Below are 26894 nucleotides of genomic sequence, written 5' to 3' on the forward strand. Positions count from 1 at the left end.
CCCTCCGGAAATTTTTTTGGCCTTGATGCAGGAAGCAAATAAAGAATGAAGTTTGGAACGGATTGGGGTAAATTAGGAGTGTGCACAACTATTTTATTATGTGACTATAATGTCGTAGGCTACAGTGCCACATTCGTCCCTAAACATATATACAGTTCACAAGGCCGTATCCGGGAAAGGGGTTAGAGGGTTTGAGCCCCCCCTCCCCCGAAATGCTTGTCTGACACGTAAAAATGTAAAAAAATAATATAAACAATTTTTTGATGATGTTTTTCATTTTTTTTATAACCCCCTCCCCCGAAATTTTTTTTTACCCCCTTCCCCTCCTCCAAAAAAATCCTGGATACGGTCCTGACGGTCCATGTGAAATGATCGGTTATTTAGACACGTTTTTACAGTAATATCGACGGTCATAATGCAGTACATGGTCACCCTTCAAAAATTATGGCCCGGTCAGTTTATGGGGGGGGGGTGCCTGAATGCCTAGGGAGGGCGTTTTCAGGCTCAGATTCTAAACTGTAAATAATATCTTAGGCCATACTGCTTTTCCATTTATGTTATGCTTTTCCCTTTTCCATCTATGAGAGAAAAACGAGTTTAATTTAAAAAATTAAAAAAAAAACTAATTTTTTTAGCTGAAAGTAAGGAGCGACATTAAAACTTAAAACGAACAGAAATTAATCCGTATATGAAATGAGTTGTCCCCTCCGTAATCCCTCGCTCTTTACGCTAAAGCTTTTAATTGTTTTAAAAAGTAGAATTGTGGCAAAGAGTCAAACTTTAGCGTAAAGAGCGAGGGATTGCTGAGGGGACAACTCATTTCATATACGGATTAATTTCTGTTCGTTTTAAGTTTTAATGTCGCTCCTTACTTTCAGCTAAAAAAATTAGTTTTTTTTTATTTAATTTCTGAACGTTTTTGAATTAATGCATGTTTGGTTTTGGCTCTCCGTACATAAATTATTAAAATGAAATTTGTATATTAATTCTTTTTTTGGCTAAATGGCTTTCTCTTAGTTTTGATCAGACGATATTGAGAAATGAGGGGTGGAGAAGGAGGCCTAGTTGCCCTCCAATTTTTCGGTTACTTAAAAAGGCAACTAGAACTTTTAATTTTTAACGAACGTTTTTATTAGTAAAAAATATACGTAACTTAAGAATTAACTTACGTAACAAACTTTCATAACCTTATATTTTTATTGTGTATACGAGGGGGTTTGTACCCTCGTTAATACCTCGCTCTTTACAGTAAATCCTAAGTTTTGTCCCAATTCTTTAAGAATGACTCCTGAATCAGAAATGCCGTAGAATAAATAGTTGAAATTACTAAAAATACTTTAGCATAAAGAGCAAGGTATTTATCTCCTCCTAAATACCTCGCTCTTTATGCTAAAGTATTTTTAGAACCCCTCATATGCGTAATAATCTCTGTTCGTTTTAAGTTTCAATGCTACTTCTTCCTTTCATTTGAAAAAACGTTTTCATGTTTATTTTTCATTGTTTTCTTATAGTAATGCTAGAGAATCCTGCACCCTTGTCATTGAATTTTTCTTCCCCCATGACAGATTCCTCCAAGGAAATATCCTCCAACATAGCCCCCTCTCCTCAGCCCCACCCCCAAACAAAATAAAATCCCCCTGAAAACGTCTGTACACTTCCCAATAACCATTACTATATGTAAACACTGGTCAAAGTTTGTAACTTGCAGCCCCTCCCCCAGGGATTGTAGGGGAGTAAGTCATCCCCAAAGACATAGTTATTATGGTTTTCGACTATGCTGAATAAAATGGCTATCTCAAAATTTTGATCCGTTGACTTTGGGAAAAAAATGAGCGTGGGAGGGGGCCTAGATGGCCTCCAATTTTTTTGGTCACTTAAAAAGGGCACTAGAACTTTTCATTTCCGTTAGAATGAGCCCTCTTGCGACATTCTATGACCACTTGGTCAATACGATGACCCCTGGGGAAAAGAAAAAAACAAACAAATAAACACGCACCCGTGATTTGTCTTCTGGCAAAAAATACAAAATTCCACATTTTTGTAGAGAGGAGCTTGAAACTTGTACAGTAGGGTTCTCTGATACGCTGAATCTGATGGTGTAATTTTCGTTAAGATCCTACGACTTTTAGGGGGTGTTTCCCCCTATTTTCCTAAATAAGAAATTTTCTCAGGATCGTAACTTTTAATGGGTAAGACTAAACTTGATGAAACTTATATATTTAAAATCAGCATTAAAATGCGATTCTTTTGATGTAGCTATTGATATCAAAATTCAATTTTTAGAGTTTTGGTTACTATTGAGCCGGGTCGCTCCTTACTACAGTTCGTTACCACGAACTGTTTGATAAAGGAATAATTTTCTCTGTCACTGCTTTATTTAAATGTACAGCTATGGAAATTTGTGTACAGCTATGATAGAAAAACGGGTTTGATTTAAACAAGCGATAATTTTCTTCGTCACTGCTTTATTTAAATATAAAGCTATGTGTATTTATGTGCAGCTATGAGACAAAAAACTGGTTTAATTTAAAAAAGCAATAATTTTATTTGTAACTGCATTATTTAAATTAAACCAGTTTTCCTCTCTTAATTTTTCACAAATTGTAAACTGTTAGGCTATAGTTTCCAGCCCCTCTTTCGCTTGAACTAATCTGACAATATGTGTGTTAAGGGGGGGGGCAGCTTCCCTCTTACTGTGGAAATGGTATATTGTAGCAAAAAACGGTAGATTTTAGATACCAAACCATTGTGGTAAAATATTAATGCCATCTGTAGGATTGAAACTCAAAACTTTGTGTATACTAACTAGGCAGGCATCCTGCCAAAGAGATGACTTATTTATAGAAGACATTTCCTTCAGCACTGGGGTCACATTGATGCTTTACCAATAAAAAAAAAAACACATTTTGTAACATGGTGTAAAGCTGGTTGTTGCAGCTTTACTTCAAAGCAACTTACGTATCAGTGGCGCTTATTTATGTGGATTTAAGTACTTAATAAATAAACAAATGAATAATAAAAAATAAAGAAATGAATAAAACAAATGAAATAAAAAAAAACATGGCTCGTTAAGCAACGGAAAATAGGTGAAAATGGAATCACAATGTAAAGATAATTATCCTGTTACCAATTACTGTTTTTCTAAATTAAAGCTCTAACCATTTCTGCCTTTTATTCAGTTTCTATTATATTTTTTTTCCATGACCGCATTGCCTTTTCTATGACAAAAAAAGAGTTCCAAATAGGGACAGGTTCTTTGATTAGACAGTGAAACAAAAATATAAATAAAGGCTTTGGATATTTTGATGACAAAGTGAGACATCATCATCATTACAGTTACTCTATAACTCTACTGATGATAATGTCCCCATGGATACGTCCCTGTGCGGTGTGGATTGGTCTAGTAATATTCAGTTTGCCGTGAGACATATACTTGGGATTCTTTTGAAAAGTGATTTTCGAAAATTTCTTTTCTGGAAGTTTATTGTATTTTATATAATCTTATCTTAGAACTGTCAATCGTTGTTTTACTTTTTTCGTGAGGGGGTGAGGGGAAACATATATGCAGAATTTTTGTAATTTATTTCTTTTTTCTTACATTGCTTTTTCTTCCTATTTCAGGAAATTTTGGTCACCCATCCATTTACACGTATTTCAAATTGGTCCTCCGGAAATACATACTTCCATATGACAATTGGCAACCTAATACGTGGATCCAAATTATTATGTGAAACGTCTCTAGGATACAAAATGGACGACTTATTGACGTCTTATATATCACTGATGCTGACAAATATGAACCGCCGAAATACCTTAAGAATAAAATAGGGCACCGAATTTCCCCTCGCCGACATTAGCTTTTTTGTTAACTTTAAGTCACTTGGAAATTTCATTAAACTTTTTGGTTTTTATTCACAATTTTGTGCTTGAGGTATACTAGAATATTTTAATACCACAAGAGCAGAGTCATTTAGACAGTACACGACATGAAGAAAAGGCTTTTTCTTCTACCTACAGCCTACTGTAGGTAGATAGATATAAACAGTAGGACTATTCACTATCTCAACCATTAGACAAAGCCAGGCCGCCATGCTGCTCCACCGGAGAACATATAAACAAGGAGGAACATGAGCGACGTTAGATTTTTTTCATGGGTTTTCACGCATGCGGCATCGGTATTCACAGCCTGGAGAAACGGACACGAAATAAAAGGAGTCGAGCGACTAGGGGATAAGGAAGAATGCAATATGTTGAAGAGATAAAAAAGGAAAATAATTGGTATGGTTATGATACTGCAAAAGGTAAAAATAACATTGGTTTGGAAATGGAAAAAATCAAGAACGAATTTAAAAGGTTCATCCAGGTAAAAAAAAGTTTTATTTGAACAATGACATAACATGATGTCATTTGATTAGAAAATTTGGCGCTTCGCATTGATATCTCAGTTCCATACTTTATCAATTTTTCCTCAAATGGAAATTATCTCATAAATGGAAATTAATTAAACATTCCAAGTTTTATACCAAACTTGCACGTAACCCTAAACTGGAAAGATAATGAAAAGATTTGTGAGGGTTAATTTAATGAGTCATAAAAAAATTACTTTCTGATGAGAATTTTTACGCAATTTGTAAGTTCGTGGCAGAATATTTACAACTATAATAACAACGAGTATTACTTTATATTCTTCTTACAATACAATTCTTTTGATGCCCTTCAGTTTTCAGAAAACTCACCAAGAATTTCACGAAAAATAGTTCTTAACAGACGTTTGGTATTTTCTTGGATAGGGCTATTCCACCGGTTATTAGAAGAAAAACAGAGTTCCTCTTTCTATTTATTCCTATCAAATTTCGAAGGACATTTTTATGGCCCAAAAAAGAGTTTAAGAGACGAAAAATTCAAGGGATTATTTTTCCTTACCAAAAAGAAGAATTTTGACGCTCCATGGCGCAATATTAATTTATACCACAGACCATTGTAAAACCTAATAGATAATCTGTGTTAAAACTATTAGGTTATCCCTTTGTGGCAAAACATTTTTTGGCAAAGTTCAAATAGTCCCGCAACTTTGTGGATCCCACTCCCACTATTTATGAAATTCCGGCTATTTCCCTGTTGCAATGTTGATCAGAAGTTCGCACTGAAAATTTCCGCATATGCTAAAATTTAACCCCCCCCCCCCCCCCACTCCTTTTAGACATCCTGGATACGCCTCTCAATCTAGTCATACCTTTGAGATGGGACAGTAGCGAACCACTTCGCCGGTTTATCTCCTTTGTTTCTGCTTTCGCAATAATAAATAATACAAGTTCTCACCATTATCCAAATTTGGCCCAACAACTACTAAGAATGCAAGGAATAGCTTAAACAAAAGAAAATGGGAGGAGCTTTTATACGCGCCGAGACTGTAGTAGACAAATAATGTTGATTATAACCCTACTGTTAAATTTATCTACAGTATTATAGCCCAAGAAAGCAGGATCGACCCACATTTTTCGTACAGCTTAGTGTTTGAAATAGGGTCAGTCAGTCGGGTACCTAAAATAATTTGTAGGCGATTTATCTAGTCCCTTTTGCCTATTCACTTATTCCTAGCATTGATTAATCCATATACAGACGGAGTTCTTATTGTTCCCAATTAGAAGTATACACTTAATAATAATTATTATTTTATTGAGAGATATATAAGATTCATAAATTAAAGAATATTAAAGATTTCACGATTCTAGCCTGTTATAAAAGGCTAAAAGAATATGTTACTTTTTTAAAGGCTTGAAAGCCCTTGCCTACTGATTTAGTATGGCTGTATATAAGATAGTCTATCTACTGGCGCTGTGTATAGTTTTGTCAGGCTTACTAATCGGTACATGTTTACAATGTGGAAATATAATCAATCCAAGGTTAAATAGGTGGTTTCTCGATCGGCGCTACTACCTGCTGCACCCACCACTGCGCGGGGCCTAATAAATTAAATTAACTAAAGAAGACCAGGGCCAAAAGGCCCAAATAAAGGGGGGTTTTGACAATATTACAACCACTGGCTCCGCTCCACATAAAGGGGAGCTCCAAATATGGAAACCCCAACCTTACTTTCCATGGGTTTTTCTTTAAGGCCCCTCGTGAAGTTACAAAATCACTCACATGATTATAATTCCTAACATATTTGGCCTTGTTAGCACGGGGCCCGGTGCGGTCGCACCACTTGCCACCCCACACGACTGGCCTTGTTTGGATCTTTATTTTGCAAAGGAGAGGGGCGCAGAGCACCCTTCTAAGAAATGAAATTTATATTAGGGCAAATAACCCACATTTTAGAGGCTATCGCACTATGGACACAAGCGCGACCAATTCGGACTATTACTTAAAGTGATTTTACGGCAGCATTATTAGAACTAATGCGATCACTTATCTGACAAGTGTATGATTTATGGCAATTTATTTGAAACTGAACGCTTACAAATTTGTTGAGCATTGCTCTGCTGCATATCTCTATAGTGGTTTAATTTCGTTAAGTATTAGAGATGAAAAATATGATCTAAATGAACAATATATGCGAGATGAAAAATATGAAATATGTTTTGATCAATATTATATACAACAGTATTGGGGATAAATATTTTCCAAGTAAAATAGTAACTTTCTAAAAAAAGAGCTAAATTTTTAAAGAAGATTAAGATTTTTGCGGTTGTTACTAGCGGTTTGAAATTGAAGTAGGTGCAGTCTTACCATTAAATTTTCAACCGGAATTTTGTCAGTATAAGGTGCAAATTGCGAATCAGCTACGTTACAATAAAAGAAGAGGAGATTTGCTTTCTGCCCTGAAAGATTAACTAAAGTAAAATAAAACTTTCTAAAACGTTTTTATCTTCAAATTTGCCAAGAATTTTAATGATCTTTCCCTCTATTATTGCCTAGAAAATTAGAAAGGATTTTCGAATAATAATGAAAGAGTGGCAAATTTTGTAACTATTCAAAGACGGCTTTCTATCTCTGGACTGCTAAATGCTCTTAATTTTAACCAGCAAAATTGCCATTTTTGGCTGTTTGAAATTGAAATAAGTGCAGTCTTGCCATTAAATTTTCAACCGGAATTTTGACAGTATAAGGTGCAAATTGCGAATCAGCTACGTTACGATAAAAGAAGAGGAGATTTGCTTTCTGCCCTGAAAGATTAACCAAAGTAAAATAAAACTTTCTAAAAACGTTTTTATCTTCAAATATGCTAAAAATTTAAATGATCTTTCCCTCTATTATTGCCTAGAAAATTAGAAAGGATTTTCGACTAATAATGAAAAATTGGCACATTTTGTAACTATTCAAAGACGGCTTTCTATCTCTGGACCGCTAAATGCTCTTATTTTTAACCAACAAACTTGCGATTTTTGGGAAAGGTGCATTTTACTTTTTAGTGTATTTAGAAATATTTTTTTACTCTCTAGCCTACATGTCAAATGTTTGCACAGATTGTTGTTTACATGTATCTCCAATCTTGACTACCGCCAGGTGTCTTAAGTAGGTACAATAATTAGTCGCTTTTGTTTTCTGGATGTCCTTTCCTTTTTCAATTTTGCTCATTATGACACATTTCATAACTATTCAAATCTATAAATAAATAGCTTTTAAGACAATAACGCCTTTCCATATATGACTAGAAGGAAATTAAAAGGTAATAAAGGGTAAAGCTTTTAATTAAAACAGTGAGATTGAGCAAAAAATAATACAAACGCTTATTTATAATTACAAATACTAATTCATAATACAAATACTTATACAAATACAACAATTTATATACAATAGCATATAGCAGTTTTCCTGACTTGTGTTTTATTGTCTTACCAGGTTTGTATTAATTACAACTATAGTTTAACAAATAGAATTCCTTTTGTTTTTCTTTGTTATATAGTGATTGGGGGTTAATTTCATCTTTTTGAGCTATCTTCTAATTTTCTAGTATATTTTAATTTGTTCTATCTCTTTTCTTTTCTTTCTCCTCTGCTGATAGCTTCCAAATTTAGATTGTTCTCGGTAGCGATTTTTTTTATACATTTGAACATATTTGAAAATAAGAGCTCATGAAAGTACCAAGGAGACTAAAAATGCAATACGATTCTTTGAATTGATTAAGTAGAAACTACAAAGCCATTTACAACTTAAAAAATAAAAACCTCAATTTACCTCAAAAAGCAACATCCTCAAAAAGCTCAATTTTTAATGAAAAACGTACATATGTTGTTTTAACGGGTGCTAAGTTTGAAAATAAGGAATATGTTTAAAAAATCAGCAGAAAATGAGCGAAAAAAATATCATCGTGGAATTATAGAAACTGTGACTTTCCTGATTGCTATAACAGAAGACAGACACTGCCATAAATCTAAATAATCATTAATATTGATAATATTAAAATTATTCAAGAGTAAACCACGAATTATTAGTTAAGTGACTTACTGACAAAATCATTTTTATAAAAAGACCGACTAGGCTATCCTGTTCAGCTATGTTTATCCCTTCAGTTGGCTTGAAATATCAATAGAACCCTTATTTTCTCCTGATTTGAACAATATCGCACATTTATTGCTTAATTTTTACATACTCACGTTAGCCTATACTTGTTCATTAGCCCTATTGAACATGATGACTGTACCATTTATTGTTGTATTGCTCGATGACTACATGCTGGGTTGGACTTGTTTGTAATCAAGAAAAGTTTTCGCTTGTTTCTTTCTGCGTCTCAGTGTGGCAACACAGGATAGAATTTGATAATTCAAATTTCAAATTTGTTAATTTGATAATAACGGAAGATTTGATAATTGTATAACAACTAAAGGAAAAATCGCCCAAAACCCCTGTTATCAGGTATGATTAGACCAAAGATGGAGCCAGGGGGCAAAAACTGTTTTACTTTGATTTCCAGCAATTAGATATTAGTGCAATTAGCAATTAGAATAGGTGTGTTCGCTATTTATGTTTTTTAATTTTTTTCCTGAATACTATCAGTGAATATACTAAAACTTTATGTTTATATACCAATCAATGAACAAGAAAACAGGGGTGCTAATTGAGGGGGGTTGGGGACGGCAGTCCCTCTTTATTTCCGAAAATACCTTTTTTGTATCTTCACTAAAAAACTAAACAGAAACGTCTTCTCAGTCTTGATACAGGATGAGAGTATGTTCCTTATGAGAATTATGTGTGTGATTTCTTTTTTTTGCGTGTGTGGATCTTGATTATGTGATTTAATTAGCTAATTGAGCCACTGTGCACAGGTCGTTCGGCCTTCTAGTAGCGACAATATTTATTTCTTTGTTGTATTATTATATAAATTGTTGAAAATAAGGTATCAATCAATCTCCTCTCCTCCTATATGTTTGTGACCTAGCATCCCATCAAGCAATTAAAAAGAAATTTCAGAATTGAATCATAAAATAAGGCAATAAAAAATTAAACTTAAATCCACTATTATTTCTAGTATTTCAAGTTCTCCTTATCTTCTTGTGGATGAAAGTATTGCTTTTAATCGGCATTTTGGTATTACCAATGTTGTTTTTAAATCTTTTTATGCTCATCTGAAGCTTAGTGAAGCTTGTTATGCTCACGTGCAGCTTGTTATACTTATGTGAAGCATTGTGAAACTTGTTAATGCTCATGTGAAGCTTATTATGCTCCTTCATTTTAAGCCTTTTTTTAAAATTTAATCACTAGCATGAGTTTTTTCGTGAATAGTTAATGCACCCTTTTCAATAAACCTTTTCTTACATATATGACACCTGTAAGGCTTCTCACCACTGTGAATCTTAAGATGTTTCGTCAAAATAAACTTTACAGCAAAGGCCTTCTGGCAAAAATCACATTCATAACGTTTCTCCCCAGTGTGAGTTCTCTGATGTACATACAGATTCGATTTCCTAGCAAAGCTCTTGTGGCATATATCACATTTGTGCTGCTTCTCACCCAGGTGACTTCTTTGGTGTTCAGAAAAGTTGGACCTTCTAGAAAAGGTTTTCCCACATGTCTCGCATTGGTAGGGTTTTTCACCAGTATGAATTCTTAAGTGGTTTGTTAGTGAAAATTTCTTAGAAAAATTTCTATTGCAAATTTTGCACAAATATGGTTTGTCACCATTATGAATTCTCATATGGGACGTCATTACACTCTTTACCGAGAAGTTTTGCATACATATTGGACAACAATATGGTTTTTCTTTTGAATGAATTCTTTGATGTACATTCAAATTTGATTTTTGAGAGAACAATTTTTGACATGTTTCACATTTGTAAAACTTTTTTTGACTTTTTGTCCCAGTTCTAATTTCATCTATAACACCATCCGGAAATTCCTTAAGTATAACAATGGGTAGTATGTTTTCCACACCGCTTTGTGTTACATCTTCGTCACAGTAGTCACAAGAGATCACTTCTGGTTTGGTAGAAGTCAAGCTCTGGTGATGGTGCATTTCATGTAAACTTTTTTCACTTGGTTCCTCAATTGAGTCTACTTCCTGCTTCACAGAAGTAGTTTTAAGATGCCCTTGGGCAGAATGACCATTACCTAAAAGCAGAGAGATCTTGGCATCTAAAATGGCAAAAACAAAATAAAAAGTCGCTGACACATCGCAGCCTTTTTGCGAGTCGTTTTGAGCATAGGCAGACAGAGAGATCACTTGCACCAAATATCTGGATTCAAAAATTTTTCGCTTGTTTTACTGGCTTAATTTTTTTTTACAAAAGAACCAATCAGATTTGGAGAAAATGAAGTTGTTTGTCTCTCACTTCCTTGTCTATCTGCATTTGTTGATCCAGCATTAATTAATACAGTTTTTAAAAGGCGGGGCATTTTCTCTCCAGAAATAAGAATAACGTGATTACAAAATAAACCGCTTTGTGTGTGACAACCCTTTTATGGGTGACACAAAAATAAACTAGTATAAGCTAACTAAACTAACTAAATAAAATCACTAATATAAACTTTACAAAAATAAACTAACTAAAATAAATCCAGGGGGACCAGGAGATCCCCCTAGATTTGTTTGGCACCCTCATTCCTTGTTTTTTTTCTGTTTTTCACTCTTTTTAAAATAAATTTCCAAGTTTGGTCAATTATTGGCATCTTTTCACATTCCCCCCCCCCCAAATTTGATTATTGGTGCCCTTGTCGTGAGTAGATTGGGGTGCAGAAGGAGCGTGTGCAGCAGTGTTGACCTTAGGCTGGTTGGTGCTGAAAATTGTTGTCAGTTCGTTTTAGTTAGTAACAGCTGTAAATAAATAACAGCTGCATAAGCCAGTAGGAACAATAATTGATAGACATATTGATGACCTAAGACTTAACCCTCTTCCTCATTTGAAATGAGAGCCTGAATAAGGGTGCTGTGGGGTAATAAATTCTTTCTTGTTCCAGAAAATATTTTTTTGTAATAAAACATTTTATTTTGTTCCAATTGGCACAAATGGTGGAGAGGTGGAGGTGGACGATCATTTGTTATTGCTAAAAATCCATTCTCCTCTTAATAATATTTATTGCTTAGGAATGGGGCAATAGTACAAGGAATAGGGTGATACTGAATGTGAGGATAGTGTTGGTACTGCAGTTAATGCAACTGCTCTGAATGGCGCTATAAAGAGTACTACTTTTAATGCACATTAAAACCAAATCAAGAAATTACTCAGACGAGAAATTAACTCAAATAAGAAGTTGAACCTAAATTAAACAAAAAAAGAGCAAGTGAAAGTAAATAGAAAGTACGGAAAGTAAAGCCTTGGGGTTGCAGCCAACTCTTATTTTGGATAATTTCTGTACGAGTTGATTTTTAATTCATTAGACTAGTCATTTCTGTTTTTATTTGTTTAATTTCTTCACTCATATTATTTTCTGTTAAAAATGATGCAAAGATTCTCTATGCTAGGAATAATTCCTGATTTATTATTCCTAAGATTTCTAACATTCTAAAAAAACTGTGGTATAATATAGAACAGAATTAAAAAGCTTTTGACAACTTAGGAGTGAAGGAGGATTTTAGAGGCAGTACTAAAAGGATTAAAAAATAATAAGGCCTAAGATGCTCATAGTGTCGTAAATGTGTTCTTGAAATAATGCGGTTGCAAGAATAGCGATAAATTACTGACGATTGCGAATACGGTTTTTGAAAAAGCGAAGTACCAGGTTATTTTAGGAAACCTCAATTAGACCCCTTAACAAAAAAGGCGATATGAGTGAGTTTGGCAATTACAGAAGCATTTGGTTGATTTCTATAGGCAGAATATTGCTTAGCATGAAGCAACTTATTAGACTTAGAGATGCTACAGATGAAGTTTTAAGAGAATAATGGTTTGATTTTAGGGAGGGGAGAGCGCGTGGTAGGGTTGGGAGGATTTTAGGGAGGGAAGGGGGAGAGGTCGTCCATATTTTTTCTCTTAGATCAGTAATTGAGAAGCGTCTGAATCATCCAACTCCTTTAGTCCTCAGTAGTGGCATCGTTTGGCGAGGGGAGGGCGGGGGGTACTCCCCCCAATAATTTGAAAAAAACTATCATTTATTAATTAATATAAACTAAATTTTTGTTTAATTGATCCATGCTCTTTTTAATACAAAAGAGCGCGGAAAAACAGAGGTCCTTATAAATGTTCCACAATATCATTTATGCAAATATAACACCGTTAAAACCTTACCATCTAGGTTGCAGCGGAAGTTGCAGCCTAGTAATGAGTAAACCAGTTTGCGACTTCAAATGTGGGAAAAATTTACAGTGGAGGAGAATTTCCGCATGGATGGGTTTTTTTTTCCAGCAGAAATTTGTTCACATAGTTTTTTCATTGGACAAGACCCTTTTTTGTTATTTTCATTTTAAAAACGGAAAATCAACCTAAAGTGTACTTTTTGGGTACCATATGGCACTTTGTCATTGCCTTATTAACTTGAATTTATAAAATCATATAAAAATTTTACTATAAAAAAAATTATAAATGAGCCCATCATTAGCACTCTATGATGTCCATGAGTCCAACCCAGCCTTTCCATTCCAAAAATGTTAAATTGCGCTTTTAGGGTACCATACGACACTTTATGACGACTTAATTGAGTGTAATTTATAAAGAAACGATAAGATATGAGATTTAGCTTTTAAATAAGCCTCCAGTGCCTTGATAGCAAAAAAACAAAAAAAAAGAAGACATATCCCTACTGCTCATGTAAAAAAATGAAATTTTTTGTTGTTCAAGGAGGGGGGGCTAGGATAATGTTTCTCTACAAGGTTTCGATAATGAAATTTATATTGTTTTGATGTTATATTAAATTATCTACTTTTTGATTTGCTCACACACCGTTTGCAAATCACATGCAACTGAATAGCGCAATATACGGTGTTTGTTAGAATAGCGCTTGGTCCAACTATGAGATTGAGTATCCTGTGCTGGGTGTGGGGGTTAGGGAAACTAGAGGAGGGATAGGTACAGCAACATTAGTGGTGAAGCTGGCTGAAGAAAAGCCGAATGTATACGACATTCACCTTCACCAAAACCGAAAGCTTATTTACACTATACTACTGTCCCCTGTAGCAACTCATTGCTGATAATTTTATATTTTATATATTTATATATATAAAATTATATTTTTGATATAATATAAAAATATATTTATTTCTTATGTAACTATATTTTTTTATATATAAATTGTATTTTTCATATAATTATATATTATATTTTTTATATATTTTTATGCTGATAATTTTATATTTATGATAAATTTTAGAAATAAGCCAATCACCAGTAGTAAATTTTATATTTGTTAAATGTGTGTTTATTGTTTATCATATATTGCGTAATACTTTGAATATAACCGAGTAGCGTCTTTGCCAAATAGTAACTTTTCTTCATACCGCTTGAAGAAAAATGTGCCATTGAAGACTTAGGGTGGCACACGCCACCTTTACTTTTTTTCATTAGATGTTCAGTATCAATTCTAAAATAATATACCCAAATAAGTTTTTAGACATCTTGAAAATACATTTAGGCTTGTGTATTTCACAAATGTTCCAACACCCTTTTCCCATGAAGGATATCCCATACCCTTTGACTTCCCGGATGTGGACCTTGCCCCCACCCCTCCCCAGTAAAATTCTAAAGCTACACTCCTGATCATCAGTTTTATAAGTTATGAACAGGCATCCGATTCAGACGGCAGGAAATCTCCAATAACGAGCCTGTCCTTGTATGGTATACCAGATAATTAAATTAAAGTAATTAGCGCTATCTATGAAAATGATACTGCTGTGGTTAAGGTAGAGGGTGAGGTTAGAAGTTGCCTTGATGTGGAGGGAATCAGGATTTAAGTAGGTTTGTGTCATACCCCTTTTTCTAAGGAATATTTGCTGGACTTTATCCTATGGAACACAGAAAAGGTTATGGGAAAACATGGAATCAAATGGGAAGCCAAAACTTTCCTAGATTTAGGTAACATAAATGATTTGAATTCTTTCGACAATAATGTTAGCAAAATGGATGAGTTTTTTGAGGTTTTGAAAGTTTAGAGAGGAAGAATAGGTATGAAAATTAATGCTAAGGAGACCTCGTCAATTCGGCTAGGAGTAATTGGGGATAAAGAGCTGATGTTAGATAACGTGAAAATTGGTCAAGTGGAGCTTGACCAATGTAAGCTTGTCAAGTGGAGCTTGACCAATGATCAGGTAAGCTTCACTTTCCTGAGTAGTATCAAGATATTACGTATGAAAACAAAGAAAGGGAATAAAAAATGAAAAGAGAAAAAACAAATAGGTGAAAAAACGAGGATTTTATCAGCCAGTAGCTAAATATGAAAAACAAGCAAATATTTCGACAAGGACCTCCGCCAAGTCGTCCGCAAAAAAAAAGAAAACAAAGAAGAAAACAACAGCAAAATCTAACCTTTATAAGTGAACTACACGAGAGGAAGAAAGACACATTTGCTGGATGCAGCAAAGATGTAAAAAGCAGAATAGCCAGGTTATAAAAAGAAGATGTATAAAATAGAAGATGTAAAAAGCAGAATAGCCAATTCACAGGAAGTTATTACATGGTAGAAACGGTTGGAAGAATAGGAAGGTAAGCCTACTAACTAAGATCAGAAGATTGAGAGTCATGGTAATAACAGAGGGTTAAGCACAGTTCTGAAACGCGAGAACTTGAAAATACGGAGAAAAATAAGAAATAACGGAAACTGAAAATAACAGAGGACTCATTAGATATTTTTCAGAGGAATTGTCTAAGGGTTCTTGTGGGTATCCATTTGATTGACCGTATTTCAAACAATAAGCCCTACAAAAAAATATGGTTCTATCCTGCTTTCTAGGGCTACGATCATGTGCGTAGGGAAGAAGGGGGGGGGGTTGGACAGCTAGCCACTAGAACTTCAAACTTACACTAGGTATTTACGAGCACTTTTCGTATGTTGGAATACAAAATACTTATACAGAGGAATTGTCTACAGATTCTTGCGGGTACCCATTTGACTGACCGTATTTCAAACAATAAGCTATACAAAAAAATATGGTTCTATCCTGCTTTCTAGGGCTACGATCATGTGCGTAGGGAAGAGGGGGAGGGGGCAGCTGGTCCACCAGAACTTCAAACTTACACTAGGTATTTACGAGCACTTTTCGTATGTTAGAATACGAAATACTTTTCCAGAGGATTTGGGTACGGATTCTTGTGGGTACCCATCTGACTGACCGTATTTCAAACGTTAAGCTCTACTAAAAAATATGGTTCTATCCTGCTTTCTAGGGCTACGATCATGTGCGTAGGGAAGGGAGGGGGAGCAGCTGGTCGACTAGAACTTCAAACTTACACTGGGTATTTACAAGCACTTTTCATATGTTAGAATACGAAATACTTTTCCAGAGAAATTCTCTACGGATTCTTGTGGGTATCCATCTGACTGACTGTATTTCAAATAATAAGCTCTACAAAAAAAATGTGGTTCTATCCTGTTTTCTAGGGCTACTATCATGGGCGTAGGGAAGGGGGCAGTTGACCCACTAGAGCTTCAAACTTACACTAGGTATTAACGAGCATTTTTTGTATGTTAGAATTTTCCTGTTGGATATTCACTGGTAGGTGGTTGAAAAAGCTGGAGATAAACAAAAATTTCCAAATATCATTTTAGGATATAGATGTTCAATATTCATTTTGGTCCAATATATAGATACGTCAATTTTGATATTTAATATCACCCAACTTTAAACTTTTGATTTGAATTCTTAGAACAAGAAGCTGTAATCTAACAATAACGTGATTTCTGTCAAATCCCTTTTAGGGCGGTTACGTTTCCCGGAAATTGGAAGTAGGACATTGGAAGTAGGAAGTAGTAGCATTGGAAATTGGAAGTAGGGTTTATTATATTATAGTATTGCGAAAGATAATAAGAGTATAGCAATCCAAGATGATTAATGCTGAAGCTAATTGACGATTTACGATTTCAGTTTTTTGTGATTATTACTGAATAAAGATTTGAAAAGGTAAGATAGAACTGCTGGCGATGTGAGGTTTTGTGAACTGCCATTATAACTTCAGCTCCCCCTTACATCACAGAATTGGCTGAACACCCCCCCCAAACCCAGACAAGATGTCACCCACGCCCTTAGCTACGATGAGACAAAGGTGGAATTTTAGGTACTCGTTTGATTGACTGCATATATAATAGTAAGTTGTATGAAAAATACCATTTGGTCCCGTTTTCTAGAGCGATAATGAAAGAAAGAATCAGATAGCCAGGCCATGTTTATGGATGAAGAATGACAGATTGTCAAATATTGTGCTTTTTGACCTTCCATCTGAGGCCAAAAGAAAAGCATCTCGTCCCTGAATGTGGGGGGAATAGGTGATAAGGAATGACTTGAATTTTATGAGATGGAGATCAGAATGAAGCTTTGAACAGATCGGGTGAAGGAGGAGAATGCTCAGCTGTGTTTGCTTCCGGTGTCTTGGTTCTCCGACAAGTTGTTGGTAGTAGTAGCAGTCAAAATAATACAAAGATAATACTAAATAAAAAAGTGGAACTAAGACTAAATAGCTAAGAATAAATAAAAAAGAACAAGAAAACAAAAAGTACATGAAAAAGGATTCCCTGTACTGAGAATAATTTCTTATACTAATAGTTATACAAATTTTTCTTAGTATTCTAGGAGTAATTTTTGACTGCTCTATCTCTAGCCTCCTTCATTCAGAACACACAGCAAGAGTAGAAATGTAAAGTTTTTAGCATTTTTTTTTATTCTATATTTTTTTATTATAATATAGTTTTTTTATGATTTGTTTAATTTTTTATTTTAATTTTAAATTTTAACAAGGTAAAAATTTTTTTTAATATTCTAGGAGTAATTTTTGACTGCTCTATCTCTAGCCTTCTTCATTCAGAACATACAGCAAGAGTAGACATGTAAAGTTTTTAGAATTTTTTTTTATTTTATATTTTTTTTTATTAATAATATAATTTTACATGATTTTTTTAATTTTTTTATTTTAATTTTTAATTTTAATAAGGTAAATTTTTTTTTAATATTCTAGGAGCAATTTTTGACTGCTCTATCTCTAGTCTCCTTCATTCAGAACATACAGCAAGAGTAGATATGTAAATATTTAGTATGGAAGGGGTAAAAGAGCAGATTAAGAAAAAACAGCTGAAGCATCAGACACGCATTAATAGGCACATTCTAATCAGAAAGAAGAGTCTACAAGACCTATATTTCAAGACTCCAGGGGAGGAGGGGGAATTAATTTCAATGATGCTTGTTACTAGAGCCCCCTTCCATGCATAATGCTTCTGACTGTAGTTTCAAATGCAACAAATACTCTAAATTTAAGATTATCAAACAGTTCGTGGTAACGAACTGTAGTAAGGAGCGACCCGGCTCAATAGTAACCAAAACTCTAAAAAATGGAATTTTGGTACCAATAGTTACATCAAAAGAATTGCATTTTAATCCTGAGTTTAAATATATTAGTTTCATCAAGTTTAGCTTTACCCATAAAAATTTACGAGCTTTTTTACTGTTTTAAAAAGTAGAATTAAGGGCGTTCAGGAGGAAAAGTCTCTTTCATATACGGAGTAATTTCTGTTCGTTTGAACTTACTTTCAGTTAAAAAACTTGTTTTTTTTATATTTAATGAGTGTAAGACTCAGACTATGAACCCTCTTCTTTGTCCTCCCCAAGAAATTTAAAGATAAGAAAATGAAGAGATTACTAATGGTACACTATTATAACTACTGAATTACCTTCTTTAATGAGAGAATTCTCAAAAAGAAGGCTTGCCTCCATCATGTTGAGATCTAGAGAAATCAATAATCATTCCTTGTGGCAAAGTTGGTGCTGCTGCTAATGATGCAAGGTCTTCAAAGGATAGCAACTTCCGAGACAGTTATTTTTTAAGGCATTTCAATACAAAGCAGTCTCTAAAAATAAAATATTAATACTAAAATTAGTATGTATACTTTACAGTGGCAAAGATGCACAAAAAATGTGGAGGGATGAAATTTTTCCATTTTCATATGAAGACACAAAAAATGATATTTCAAAATCTAGGTGACACTCACCACCCTGCCACTCAAACTTATCAAGGTTACATATACTATAACCTGCTACTCTGGTTAATCCAAATTTTATTTGCTTTATAAATCTTACTACAGATTTCCTACCTTCTACCCTAGACGTCAATGATACTTACTGGTACACTTCCACCTTAGGAGAGTGGATCTGGCAAAGATCTTCATTTTATTTCCTTTAATTTCACATGAAATTGTCCCTATTAGAATTACCCAAATTAACTCTCAATCCATTTAAGGTTTAATAAATTATTGAGAACTCGACTTTCAGAAAGTTACTTGAGTTTTTTTGTGAAGGCAGGTCCTGCTTTGTATAAAGCTATTATTTGCTTGTGTATCAATACATGTCATGTTGTTTTAATGAAAAAAAATTCTTCTAGACTTAGGCTCTGCAGAGAATTTAAGTATACTAGATAAAAATGTTAGCAAAATGAATAATTTAACGGAGGTTTTAGAAGTTGACGATGCAAGAACAGGTTTGATAATTAATGCTAAGAGGACTAGACCACTTAGACTAGGAGTAAGTGAGGATGGAAAGATTGTAATATTATGTAATGAGAAAATTGATCAAGTTGATACCTTAACTCTTGTCAATTGCTTCTGGAAGATATTTCTTTTAACCACAAAACAATAAAACTATCATACTCTTGGCTGAAGGTTGATGTAATAGTGATCCACATTAAACCAGAAAAATTATTTTGCTCCTTTTTGGAATAGGAGTGATAAATCCAATTTTTGACTTTTTTGGGAAATATCTGGTTTTAGTATACTAATACAAAGGGGAAACAATAATTCTTTTACAATTGGGCTATAAATAAAAAAGGGCTATCAGGATATCAAAGGGTGTCACTTATGTTCTCTTTAACAAGGAAAGTTTCTTTCTAATTTCTTAATTAATTAAAATTGAAAGTTTAATTAAAATTGAAATTTGGGGCATTAAATCAGAATTTACATTTTGGACATCAATCTTCATGTGAAGTTTTCAATCAATTAAAATTGAAAGTTTCTTAACTAAAACTGAAATTTGAGGCATTTAATCAGAATTAACATTTTGAGCATTAATCTTCATGTAAATTTTAGGTTGGTGCTTCAGGTTAAAATAAAGGTGGCTTTTCAGGAGTAAGTGATAGATAAAAATTGTTTAATACATATATGCAGTGTAGATTCTAGGATATTCAGTCTATTTTGAGCACCTGATTGAATACTGGATAAGAAATAATATTTTAAATAAATTAAAATGAGAATACTAAGGAAATATGGTAACCTGATGAATATAAAAATGTTGCATGTTATGCAGTAAAAATCTGATTTTTTTTGTTTTAGTTTGATACATATCCTAAGATTATATATGGAACCATCAGCGGGATTGTTGCAAATACAATATTAACCATAAAAAAAGGACATAAATTAGCAATTTAAGCATAGAGACCTACCTATGTTTTAGTTTTAGCATGTCTCCTGGAGAGCTACTTTTCTACACCTTTATTGAAAAGTGTGTTGAGCTTCATACCTTTGCTCAATCCCAATTCATAGCGTTTTAAATATCTGTAAATCTGTTTCTTAAATTCTGAGAAAATACCTTGATATGGCTTAAAATACTAATGAGATAATGGGAATTGTTTTTCAAAAAAAAACTACAGCCAATAAAAAAGAGGTTGAAAACCCAAAATTAGGGTTAAATATTTTTTCAGAATTTTGGTAGGTATTTACCTGTCAAGTATGCAATCTTTTAAGACCAAGAAATAAGGGTAAGCTTATATTTTCCAACAAAGAGAGATAAAACTCAAGAAAAAAACCTCAAACAAGACTGCAGCCAGTAGAGAGAAAAGAGACACAAGACTAAAATAACACAGATATTTTGGCTGTATCTAAATTAAGCGTCCTCAGCAAAAGATAAAAAGAAAAAAACACTAAACTAAAAACAAATAAAACCACCACCAATAATAATAAATACAATTGTCGCTACTGATCCATGTAGGAAAAAGAAGCTATTTGAGTTACTTCAATTAGAACATCAATGCAACTGAGGAAAAATTATGAAAATTGAAACTAAGTTAACTATTCTGTTGTGAAATAATCCTCTTGTTAGCTAATATTGAAACAACTCTTTTTAATCCAGTAGGTAATCTTGTCCCCTGGTGATTATGTAAAATTTTAATTCCCTTATTGACTATTGGTTCATTTTTCAAAAGACAATCATAAATTAGGTCAATATTTAAATTCCCTGTGTCTCTATTTGTTGAAAGATTAGCAAACATATGTTTTTTTCTTCCTTAAATCTAAACTGGTTGTCCCAAGTTGAACAAGCCTCATTTATGTCCTTAATCACTTGTAACTCCATCAATTTACACAGAACAAAAGAAACTGCTCTAGGATTATAGGAACAACATTGCCAGATACCTTTATTTTTTTTCAGAACAGGAGTCAATGTACCAATACAAAAAGAAGAATTAAAGGGGACAAAAGCAGAATTAAAAATGATTTGATAGAACAAATGTAGATGCTGCTGCAGCTTATCACTAGCATATCATAAAAAAAACACATAATTGATCATAACCACATGAGAACTATTGTTAGCTAATATTGAAACAACTCTTTTTAATCCAGTAGGTAATCTTGTCCCCTGGTGATTATGTAAAATTTTAATTCCCTTATTGACTATTGGTTCATTTTTCAAAAGACAATCATAAATTAGGTCAATATTTAATTCCCCGTGTCTCTATTTGTTGAAAGATTAGCAAACATATGTTTTTTTCTTCCTTAAATCTAAACTGGTTGTCCCGAGTTGAACAAGCCTCATTTATGTCCTTAATCACTTGTAACTCCATCAATTTACACAGAACAAAAGAAACTGCTCTAGGATTATAGGAACAACATTGCCAGCTACCTTTATTTTTTCAGAACAGGAGTCAATGTACCAATACAAAAAGAAAAGGGGACAAAAGCAGAATTAAAAATGATTTGATAGAACAAATGTAGATGCTGCTGCAGCTTATCACTAGCATATCATAAAAAAACACATAATTGATCATAACCACATGAGAACTATTTTCAAAGGCAAATGATAGCAGTGTAAATATCAGAGGCCATAATGGTAAATTTTTTGCTGTTCATATTATTGATTTCATACCACTTGTCAGGTTAGGTCAACTGTCAACTTGTCAATGGTTGTCAATCAATCCACTGTCAATCAATGTATGAATAAAGTGAACATAACACTTGATGCCTCTTTATGAATATAATAATTGCTTCTATTGCAAATTTTGTTTGTTTCAAAGGATAGGTTGTTTGTTTTAAGTTTGAAACCAATGTTTTAAGCCTTTTATACTACTACTACTACTACTACTAATAACTCACTGCAGCACCAAGCCGCCTGAGGCCAACACAGCTACGCACGCTCCTCCTCCAACCTAATCTATTTAAAGCCTCCCTCTTTACACCCTCCCAGGAAGTTCCCATTTCCTTTAAATCCTTATTTATGACATCCTCCCAACCCAGACAAGGACGACCTGCTTTCCGTGTAGCCCCAGACGGTTGGCCAAAAAGGACAATCTTCGGTAATCTGTCATCCTTCATCTGTAGAACGTGGCCTAGCCATCTCAACCTTTCTTTCATTATAGCCCCAGAAAGCGGGATTGAACCACACTTTTCGTACAACCTACTGTTTGAAATACGGTCAGTCAGCCGGGTACCCAGAACAATCCGTAGGCAATTTCTCTGGAAAACATCTAGTAAATTTTCATCTGCTTTTCGGAGTGTCCATGCTTCAGAGCCATATTTGACCACTGTCATCACTGTAGCTTCCAATATTCTAATCTTGGTTTGTAGGCTTATCTTTCTATTCTTCCAAACTTTTTTTAACTGTGAAAAAACACCCTGAGCTTTAGCTATTCTACTTTTAACATCTTCACTGCTCCCACCATCTTTACTAATAATACTACCAAGGTAACTGAAGCTCCCAACCTGATCAATCTTTTCGTTACCTAAGGTCACCTGTTCATCTTCACTTATTCCTAACCTTAGTGACTTAGTCTTCTTAACATTAATTTTCAAGCCTATTTTAGCACCCTGAACTCGTAAAACCTCTAAAAATTCATTCATTTTGCTCACACTTTCATCTAATATGCTTAAATCATCAGCATAATCTAAGTCCAGGAGCGTTCTTCCTCCCCATTTGATTCCATGGTCTCCAATTGCCTTTCCTGTGCTCCTTAAGACGAAGTCCATCAAAATGATCCATATAAAGGGGGATAGAACACAACCCTGCTTAACTCCTGATTTAATACAAAACCAGTTGCTAACCTCATTTCCTACCTTAACCGCAGCAGTATTATTCTCGTACATAGCGCAAATCACTTTAATGTATTTTTCTGGTATACCATATAACGATAAGACCTTTGTTAATGCTGTTCTATCAACAGAATCGAAAGCTTGCTCATAATCGATAAAACTAAGGACCAAAGGTGTTTGACAACGAAGGGACTTCTCAATTATTAACCTAAGAGTGAAAACATGGTCGACACATCCTCTACCTTTTCTAAAACCGCATTGTTCTTCCCTTAAAACTTTATCTACAGCATGTCTCAGTCTAAAAAGTATCATATTACTCAGTAATTTGCTACCTACAGAGACCAGACTAATGCCTCGATAATTCCGACATTCACTCTTGTCACCTTTCTTATACAGTGGTTTAATTAAGGTTTTCCTAAAATCATTGGGTACTTCCCCTTTTTCAAAAATCATGTTCATAATCTTCAGTAGCTTATTCCTAACCTCAGAGCCACCATATTTAAGGAACTCATTAATCATACTATCAGCACCTGGGGCCTTATTATTTTTTAATCCTTCTAGTACTGTCGCTAATTCTTCCTCACTAAACAAATCTTCCTTCACATCCAAGGTATCACAAACTTTTTCATTTTCATCTATATCTTTTCCTGCAACTGTATCTCGGTTTAGCACATTCTCAAAATGTTCCACCCATCTTTCTTTAACTTTTTCCTTATCACTAATTGTGACCCCATTTCTATCTTTAACTGGGACTAGTCCGGATCAGCTACTCCCTTTCAATTTATTAACATGCCAGTATAATATTTTACTATTATGCCGTCTAGCCGCATCTTCCAGATCCTCAGCAATTTTATCCATCGCCTCCATTTCACATCTCCTTAGTTCATATTTTAATGCTTTCTCCACTTTCTTTACATTCCTTTTGTTTTCATACGACCTATTGCTCAGATAATTCTTATACAAACCCCTTCTACTCTCTATTAAACCTAAAGCTTTTTCACTAATATTCCTAGTTGCTGTCTTAGCACTCTTCCCTAGGACACCATCAGCAACTTCACAAATTGTTTTATACCCAAGACTAAAAGTGAACATAACACTTGATGCCTCTTTATGAATATAATAATTGCTTCTATTGCAAATTTTGTTTGTTTCAAAGGATAGGTTGTTTGTTTTAAGTTTGAAACCAATGTTTTAAGCCTTTTATACCCAAGACTAAAATATTTTGGTCATTTTCCTAACCTAACCCCTTTCCAAGATAGCCAAAAGTCACTAAACTAGAATTTTACAAGCAATTTTATTGCAAAACTGGAAAACGAAGGAAATAAGTGAAGATATTTCCTTCTCAAAGAAGGAAATAAGTGAAGGTTCTCCTGCTGTATAAAATGCTAACTAGGACTATTTTGCATATTATAAAGTAGAATTATTGGTAAAATTCTAGTTAATTGACTTCTTGCTATCTCAGAAAGGGTTTAGGTTAGGAAAATGAAACTTTCAGGGATGTGTCTACAGGCTAAAGTATGTCACTAGAAGGTATTTTAAAGTACCCACCTCTACTCCTTCTCCCTCTAGAGGGCCCTGAAATTTGCCTACATGACAGGTCTATACCTATTGAAATTTTGACAATACAACATTTTACCTTAATTTTCAGTTACTAGTCACTTTTTCTCTGCATTTAGTTCTGAAAATGCAATTCCTGTTATTTGAGTAGAATTTTAAGCCATATCAATGTTTTCCTTTCTTCAAAATTTAAGAAATGTATTTGCATATCTTTAAAACCTTATAAAATGGAATTGAGCAAAGCTATGAAGCTGAAAACAATTTTGTTGTACTTTAATTAAGTAGAAGATCTATTTTGCAAGGTTTCACTTTTATAACATACATATTTTTAAAGGTCATCAAAGGTCAGGGCCCTCTAGAGGGAGAAGGAGTGGAGGTAGTTGCTTCAAAATACCTTTCCAGGACCTACTTTATTCTGTAGATTCATCCCTGAAAGTTTCATTTTCCTAACCTAAACCCTTTCTGAGATAGCAAGAAGTCAATTAACTAGAATTTTACTGTCAAAACATTTAAGCTAATCACACACATGTTAAGAAGATTTTGACAATGATGAGGTAAAATTCTAGTTAATTGACTTCTTGCTATCTCAGAAAGGGTTTAGGTTAGGAAAATGAAACTTTCAGGGATGTGTCTACAGGCTAAAGTATGTCACTAGAAGGTATTTTAAAGTACCCACCTCCCCTCCTTCTCCCTCTAGAGGGCCCTGAAATTTGCCTACATGACAGGTCTACACCTATTGAATTTTGACAAAACAACATTTTACCTTAATTTTCAGTTACTAGTTGCTTTTTCTCTCCCTTTAGTTTAGAAAGAGCAATTCCTGTTATTTGAGTAGAATGTTGAGCCATATCAATGTTTTTTTTTCAAAAATTTAGGAAATGTATTTGCATATCTTTAAAACCTTATAAAATGGAATTGAGCAAAGCTATGAAGCTGAAAACAATTTTGTTGTACTTTAATTAAGTAGAAGATCTATTTTGCAAGGTTTCACTTTTATAACATACATATTTTTAAAGGTCATCAAAGGTCAGGGCCCTCTAGAGGGAGAAGGAGTGGAGGTAGTTGCTTCAAAATACCTTTCCAGGACCTACTTTATTCTGTAGATTCATCCCTGAAAGTTTCATTTTCCTAACCTAAACCCTTTCTGAAATAGCAAGAAGTCAATTAACTAGAATTTTACCCAATGGTGAAATAATCTACCTTCTAGGTGGATTGTGGATATGATAGAAAATTTACTACAATTTAGCTGTTAAAGAGTATATTAGCTGGCCAAGTACTGGATATTTTACCCTACTTGACAGGTATAGACCTTCCCAAAGCATAGTTTTGGCCCTGGATTCATTGCTGAAAGTTTTATTTTCAAAACCTAACCCCTTTCAAAAATAGCAAAAAGGCAGCTAAGCTAGAATTTTACCAAAAAGACGTTGAAAATCCAAAATTAAGGTAAATGCTTTATGTAGCTTTACATAGGTATAGACCTTTCATGTATGGAATCTTTTAAGCTACAGAAATAAGAGTAAAGTTAGGCCTATAATTTGTTTTATATAACTGAGCTATTCCTAATAATAATTTAGCCATCAAAAACATAATTTAGCTAACTAAGTAGCAAAAACCCAAGCAACTAAGACTTACTGGATAAAAATGCTTGCGTAAATAAAAAAAAAATATTATAAAATCTTAAACACTTGGCCAGCCTAAATTTATTTTTTTCTGTAGGCCTGTTTTAAATGCGGCGGAAATTAACGCCATCTATTCTCAGTATATTGAACATTTCGATTGACATCTCGTAGACAATACAATGTCCTTAATATAGCTAATAAACAGCCAAATTACAAGTTAGAATAAAGAATAGATGAAATTAAAAAAAAAGTATGATTGAATTCACAAATTCCCTATCCCAAAGTGGTCAAATTCATGCTTCATTTTATTCCTTTGGTGTCTTAGGTATTGTATTCCATGAAAGTAATTTACTTCATTATTCGGCTGTGTATCGCGATTAGGAATAACGAAGGGGCCTCATTAATAGTAAGCAAAGGCCTTAAAATTTAAATTTAAGTTAAGTATGTACATTAAATGAATGTCCTCTTTATTTTGACTAGTCTATTAAAAAAGAGTTTTCAATTGAAAGAAAAGTGGCACATTTAAGCCTTAAACGACGAGAGATTAAATCAAATAATACGAAATTAGATTAAATCATACTTAGACAGTAATATCAATGAGTAAACGAAATTCAAAGAAAATGATGTGAAAACACCGAAGTTAAAATGAAAACAAAATTCAGCTTGTTGTGAAAACACCTCTTTTTTGATACAATTCAATAAGCTTCAACTTCCGTCATTTCCCTATTGGCTTTTTTTTAAATTTTATGGTGTTTTATGACATTTTTTAACGTTTTGATGAATATTTGGATTTTATTCTGGCTAGTTAAGTACAAATTTCCTTGAATATTGGTGATAGTCTTTCGACATTATTCTGATCTT

At 33.7% G+C, this 26894-nt stretch overlaps 2 protein-coding genes across 6 annotated transcripts in view; one reads left to right on the plus strand and one right to left on the minus strand.

Annotated features, from left to right (window-relative positions):
- The window catches only part of LOC136040632 (myosin-VIIa-like), a 204668-nt gene extending 200750 nt beyond the window's left edge, over positions 1–3918 (plus strand). For all 4 annotated transcript variants that reach the window (XM_065724911.1, XM_065724910.1, XM_065724912.1 and 1 more), the window contains one exon: positions 3622–3918. In XM_065724911.1, the coding sequence (XP_065580983.1) occupies positions 3622–3828 (207 nt within the window). In that variant the 3' untranslated portion in view covers positions 3829–3918. The remainder of the gene's footprint in view (positions 1–3621) is intronic.
- Positions 3919–9394: 5476 nt separating this feature from the next.
- On the minus strand, positions 9395–26158 carry LOC136040633 (zinc finger protein 570-like). Of its 2 annotated transcripts, none has more exons than XM_065724914.1 (3): positions 26047–26158; positions 18241–18417; positions 9395–10548 (listed from the first exon to the last, which is right to left on the minus strand). In XM_065724914.1, exons 2-3 carry the CDS (start codon positions 18284–18286, stop codon positions 9692–9694), a joined length of 903 nt encoding a protein of 300 aa, XP_065580986.1. In that variant the 5' UTR covers positions 18287–18417; positions 26047–26158; the 3' UTR covers positions 9395–9691. The 2 variants fall into 2 exon arrangements, with proteins under 2 accessions (XP_065580986.1, XP_065580987.1); XM_065724915.1 differs by lacking the exon at positions 26047–26158 and adding an exon at positions 25829–25915.
- Positions 26159–26894: the final 736 nt, after the last annotated feature.

The sequence above is a fragment of the Artemia franciscana genome, chromosome 21 (assembly GCF_032884065.1).
Source record: "Artemia franciscana chromosome 21, ASM3288406v1, whole genome shotgun sequence".
NCBI classification, from domain to species: domain Eukaryota; kingdom Metazoa; phylum Arthropoda; class Branchiopoda; order Anostraca; family Artemiidae; genus Artemia; species Artemia franciscana.